Below are 5,707 nucleotides of genomic sequence, written 5' to 3'. Positions count from 1 at the left end.
CACTTGAGCCGGTCCTCCCCCAGCCCCTTGGCCCCCAGCAGCGCCGCGAGGTCCTCGCAGTAGGACACCAGCAGCGCGTCCCACTGGGGGCCGGGGCTCGCGCGGACGCCGCTGTACTCGCGGTTGCCCATAGCCAGGAACACGCGGCGCGGCCACGGCCCCTCGTACGCGGCGACGTCCTCCCTGGGGGATGGCGGACGTCAAGCGGGGTGTTGTGCAGTGTTAAGGGCTGCCTCGATTGGCGGGTTTGGATCGCGCGGGGGGCGCTTGAAGAAAACGCCGTGAAGCCGCAGCCGCGCAGCGCCGCCGCTGTGCAGTCTCTGCCACTCCACACACGTCGCATTGACGTGCCCCACGGCAGAGATCTGCGTCGCAGGCACTACACGCTCACTATTTCCAGTTGGCGCCCACCCCCTCCCACACCCCCTCATCGTGACATGCACCTGAGGAAGTTTTCGTCGGCGAACCAGAGGGATGGGCTCTCCACCAGCGCCGCCCCCAGCCGCTCCGGGTACCGCATCGCCGCCCACAGCGCGCAGACGCCCCCGAACGACGAGCCGCCGAACGCGAGGCCGGGGCCGCCGGGGGCGGTGCCGTAGGCGGACGCGAGCCAGGGCACGACCTCGTCCATGACGCGCGTCATGTAAGCCTCCACGCCGCCCCCCGGCCAGTCCGCCGCGTCGGGGCGGAAGCCGCCTGCGGGGATCATCAACCGACGTCGAGAGTTCAACAAAGTGCAGAGGGGTTGGCGTCTGGGACAGGCAGATTGTGTCGGCCGTCTCAGAGCAGTCCGTGTGCTTGCGTAACCATCTGCAGAAGTTTTTAGGCTTCTCTCTCGTGCGTGCCGGTCGAGCCCGCCGCGGCAGCCTGGCCGCTGCCCCGATCACCGCTGCCCCGCGGCAGCGCCGCCGCTGCCCCGATCACCCCAGGGCCGCAGCCCCGACGCACCCGGCCCCGTGCCGGGCTTGTAAGGCAGGTAGTCGCGCGACCGCTCCGCCCCCGCGTGGTCAATCCCGACCACGCAGAACGGCGGCAGCTCGCCCGACGTGATCAGGCGCGACGCGGTGTCGGCGGCGCGCCAGGAGGCGCCGCTGAAGGAGAGGGCGTCGCTGAAGAGGTTCTGGCCGTCATTCAGGAGCAGCAGGGGGTAGGGATTACGCGAGGCCTCGGTGCGGGTGTAACCTGGGTGTTTTAGGGTGTGTGAGGCGGGGAGAGGTGTGTGGGTGTGCAGCAGGGATGAAGTGGGTTCGGCCGGAGCGCAAGTTGCTTGCAGGAGGGGGGGGAGCAGGGGTGATGGTGCAGGGGCGGGGCGGCCGAAGGGTGGATCATTTGGGAGCACAATAAGGCTGAAGATTGGGAGTGCGGGTGACGTGACGGAGGGGTCGATGCTCGACGCATGCGGCACACGCGCATGCGGGCGCAAGCATGCGGTTCGCGTTTGTGCCAGCCCTCGCACCCGGCGGCAGCCAAACGCGCAGCAAGCGGTCCCCCTCCAGTCGGACGAGCTCCAGCACGCCGCCCGCCAGGGGCACGCTGCCGGCGCGTGAGAACGGCTCCGCTGCCTCCGTTGTCGCCTGCAGGGCGGCGCCGGCTGCGGCATGCTGCTGCTGCTGCTGGTGCTCCGGGCCAAGCTGCTGCGCCTCATGCGGCGGCAGCGGGACGGCGGCGGCGCTGCTGTCGCCAGCCTGCGCGTGGGATCCCGGGGCCTGCTGGGGGGCGGCGGGCTCCGGGGAGGACGGCAGCGTGGCGAAGGGCGCGGGGCCAGGTGGCGCGTCGACGTGCGCGGCGGGTATGAAGAGGGCGCCGGGCGGGCGGCTGACGCCGTCGGCCCTGCGGCCACGGCCCGGGGCCCGCGGGGCGCCGCAGGGGGCGCCGCGCCTGCGTGCGGGCGGAGACGCGGCGGGCGTGGGCGGGGCGGAGGGTTGGGGGGCTTTGGCGGGGCACAGCGTCCGATCGCGCGGCTGGCTGTCGTTCCCGCCCACCCATTGGTCAACGCACAGTCATGCATTGTAAGGATTCGCCATGCTCGCTGCATACAGGTCAGGGAGAGACCGCTTGGGCGCACCTAAGTGGGCAATTAGTAGAGGCGCTGCTGCCGCGGGCGGCCGTGCCGCCCGGGCAACCAGGGGCGCGGCGCATTGCCCCACGTGCTGGTGTGTGGCAGCAGCGGCAAGTGCGATCGCAACAAGGAGCGTGGAGCCCGCGACAAAAGGTCTACAGCAGTATGAATCGTGCCTTCGAGCCACCCAACTTGGCAAGCGCGGACCCTGACTGTCCGATGGATATGCTTTCGAACCGGATCAAACAGCGCAGCGCTACGAGGCAGATGGTGAGCAGCAGCTGTGTTTCATGAAATATTCTTCAAGGCGCTCATAAGCGCGGTCAGCACGCTGCCTGGGTGCTGCAGGGGGCGAGGCCGCTTCGTCTCGTCGCGGTGGCCCTGCTGTCACCCAGTGACGCTGGCATCGTCTCATGATCCGTGTATTGCCCATGCCAGGCCGCAAGATCTGAAGGACTTGTATCAGCTCATGAAAGGGCAAAGCGCGCTGCCGGGTCGGCTGTGCGCGGTACGCGCGCTGGCGCCTGCGCCCACGAGGGTGCAGGCAGGGCGGGCTTGCGAGGTGCGTATGGCAGGGTGCAGCTGGGAGGTGTATGGCGGGAGAGGTGCAAGGAATGATTCGAGCAGTGTGCACTCTGCCGCGCTGCCTCTCAATAGGTGCCCACCCCTGTTTCTTCGGATGGTCCTAGCCGCTGGTCCAGCCCCTGAGCCACCCCATCGCGCGGCCGACCGACAAACTTGGGCGGGTGCTGTGTCGATCGTCCACTCACTCCTTCACCAAAGATGCCACCTTTTTGAGCTTTCATGAAGCGCATGTGCAGGGACCAAGGTGATGCGCGTATGGGTGCGCCCCAACCCTGGCACAAACACCCAATGCCACTCACAGCCACCTGAGCTGCTGTGTGCACGCACCACATCCGCAGCAGTCCTGGCCTTTCGGGCGCCGCTGTTGGCTCACTGGCTCGCCTGGCACCCCTTCCAAAGCCGCCCTGCTACCCGCTGCCCCCTCTCCCCCCACACACCACCACAGCATATCTTACCAAACAGCAGCAAAACCTACACTAGGTACAACGCAGCCGAGAGGGCCGGCGCCAACCATCACCCTGAACCCGGCATTTGGGTGTTTGCCATACCCATCACGCTACAACCGCCAGCTTCCAAACTCATCGCGCCCGCAAAATTGCGCCGACGCGCGCCTGCCAGCGCGCCCGGCCGCCGCGCCGCGGGCGCCCGCGGGGCGGTCCACGCAGGGCGCCATGTCACTCGTCGCCGCCGCCGCCGTCCTCGTCATCAAAGTAGGGCCGCTTCTTCTTGCCCTCCACCACGTATATGTCGGACTTTTTGATGCCGTGGGAGGTGCCGTAGTTCTTTATCACCAGCTCGGCAAGCTTGCCAACAAACTCGCCCTTTGGGGTGGGTGCGTTGTGCACAGTCAGAGTGTGTGCACGTGAGTGACCGATTGTGTGTGTGTGTGTGTGTGTGTGTGTGTGTGTGTGTGTGTGTTTGTGTGTGTGTGTGTGTGCGCGCGAGTGCATGCGCAGGGGGCATTGACATAGTGCGGGTCTGGGCCCGTCCGCAAGCCTCATCTGCCCTGCCCGCAGTGCCCCGTTCCCGCGCCAGCCGCGCGAAGCGCGAGCAGCCGCCCGGCGCTGCGGCCGCCGTCGCCCGCCGGCCCCACCCACCCCCCGCAAGCGCTCGCCCTTCGAGATTGGTGGCCCGACACGCACATCATGGCGTGTACGCGCGGCGCGCCTGTCCACCTGCCTGCCGCAGGACGCGGCCCGGCTGATCGATTCCTTCCTGGACGCATTCCCTGGAGTGAAGCTCTACATCGACCGGTGCGGCGCCGCCGCGCGCAATCGCGGGGCCGGAGCGGCGCGCCGGCGCTTCTCTCAGCCCGAGGCGGCGCCGTGCGGCCTGCCCTGTGTGGCGGTTGTGCTGCGGCGTCCTGCGCCGCGCTGACGATGAAAGCCGGCAGCAGCAGCGCGCTTCCGACGCCTGCCCTGTGTGCGTGATCCCTTCCTTGTTTTGTCAGCTTGCCGCGTGGCCCCTGACGGTTGCCAGGTGGGGACGCACACATGCAGGCAAGCACACGTGCGCACGAACACGAACAAACACTCACTCACACACACACACACACACACACACACACAAACACACACACACACACACACACCATAGCGTCTCTCCCTGTCTCCGCGCTCCCCCAACACCTGACCGCGAGAATCCAAATCCCAACCCGCCGCCGACTCGAGCCCGTGCCGCTCCTCGCGCCCCAACCCCCGCAGCCTGCAGCAGCAGGCCGCACGCGACGGCGGCGTGCCGACGCTGCTGGGCCGCTGGCGCCCCATCGATGGGCTGGGGTCGCGTGACGCCAAGGCGCGCGCTGCGGCGCTGCGGCGCGTTGTCAACAGCCAGATACAGGTGCGCTGGTTTTGGGGGGTGTGCCGGGGCATTCCCTACTCGCCTGGCTGGAAGGCGGCCAGATGGCAGCGCGATCAGAGGTCCCCGCTTGCCAATCGCGAACGCATTTTCCAGTTGTGACACACAATTTTCAGTTATGACACGCACGCGTGCGCGCGCACGCACGCGCACACACACACACACACACACACACACACACACACACACACACACACACACTCCTTGTGCTGGGAAACACAATCTTTTTCTCCCATGTTCACGTGCACATGCGCAGGGCAGCGCCGCAGACCTCATCAAGCTGGCCATGTGCGCATGGGACGACTACCAGCAGCAGCAGCAGCAGCAGCAGCAGCAGCAGCAAGTACCACAGACGCAGCAGCAGCAGCAGCAGCCGCGCGCGGTCCTTGTGGCGTCCATCCACGACGAGCTGCTGTTCGAGGTGGAGGGCGGCCCCGCCGCCGCGGCGGCCATGGGCGCCGCCGTGAGCGCGCTCATGCGGGGCGCCGCGGGGCCGCTGGCCGTGCCGCTAGAGGTCAAGGTCGAGGCGGGGGAGCGCTGGGCCTTCTGACACCGACGCTGCGGCCGCGCCGGGCGCGCAGGGCTGGGCGTGTCTTGCGACTTGAGGCCGCGCTCGTGCATGCGTGTGCTGGCTCGCACGTCCCCGGCCACGCGTTTGCCGAGAGCAAGCGGAGTAACATGGCGTCCCTCGGCACTTGCTGCCCCGGACGTCAGCCAGCGAACCGAGCCCCCCACAGACAATTCACCCCACACGGCCACGGCGCCTGGCACTGGCCACAGCCCAGACTGCCCAGAAGCCCCGCGGTCAAACGGTCAACGGTTACACAAAGTTCCCTCCTCGCGACGTCCCTCCCGCAGCGCGGGCCTTCCGCTCGCCTTTGACCGTTGGGGGGCCTGATAAGGGCGCGGCGTGACCTGCGGCTGTGCCCCTCGCGACGGGGTGTGCGCGGTCGAGTGCCGGATGGAATAAGCTTTGCAGCGCTCTGCTGGTCCTGATGGGCAGGGGCCGCGCCGACGCTCCGCCGGCGCATAAATAAAACACAATCCCTTGAATCCCCGGTGTTGCGCGCGCCGCCCAAGTCGGGCGCGCGCGCGCCCCGGCCCCGGCCCCCGCTGCGGCCGAGGGCTGCGGGGTGTCCTGATGCCCGTTTCAAGGGGGGCGAGGCGCGCGTGAGCCGCCTCCGAAGTCGCACTGGCAGGGCGTGC

General features: G+C 68.2%; 2 protein-coding genes across 2 annotated transcripts; one reads left to right on the top strand and one right to left on the bottom strand.

The window, feature by feature from the left end:
* Positions 1-443: 443 nt before the first annotated feature.
* MNEG_10980 (putative esterase) lies at positions 444-2,139 on the bottom strand (the record flags this gene model as incomplete). The annotated part of the gene is made up of 4 exons (XM_014040549.1): positions 444-696; positions 949-1,182; positions 1,457-1,878; positions 2,066-2,139. Coding segments are annotated over 4 exons (983 nt in total), but the record flags the coding sequence as incomplete, so codon positions are not given.
* Positions 2,140-3,315: 1,176 nt separating this feature from the next.
* On the top strand, positions 3,316-5,051 carry MNEG_10979 (hypothetical protein; the record flags this gene model as incomplete). Its single annotated transcript, XM_014040548.1, has 4 exons — positions 3,316-3,354; positions 3,833-3,897; positions 4,348-4,483; positions 4,758-5,051. 4 exons carry the CDS (start codon positions 3,316-3,318, stop codon positions 5,049-5,051), a joined length of 534 nt encoding a protein of 177 aa, XP_013896002.1.
* Positions 5,052-5,707: the final 656 nt, after the last annotated feature.

This window comes from Monoraphidium neglectum (assembly GCF_000611645.1).
Source record: "Monoraphidium neglectum strain SAG 48.87 unplaced genomic scaffold scaffold02541, whole genome shotgun sequence".
In the NCBI taxonomy this organism is placed as follows: Eukaryota; Viridiplantae; Chlorophyta; class Chlorophyceae; order Sphaeropleales; family Selenastraceae; genus Monoraphidium; species Monoraphidium neglectum.
Note: the sequence above shows the minus strand (reverse complement) of the source record. Positions and strands in the feature narration are given on the sequence as shown.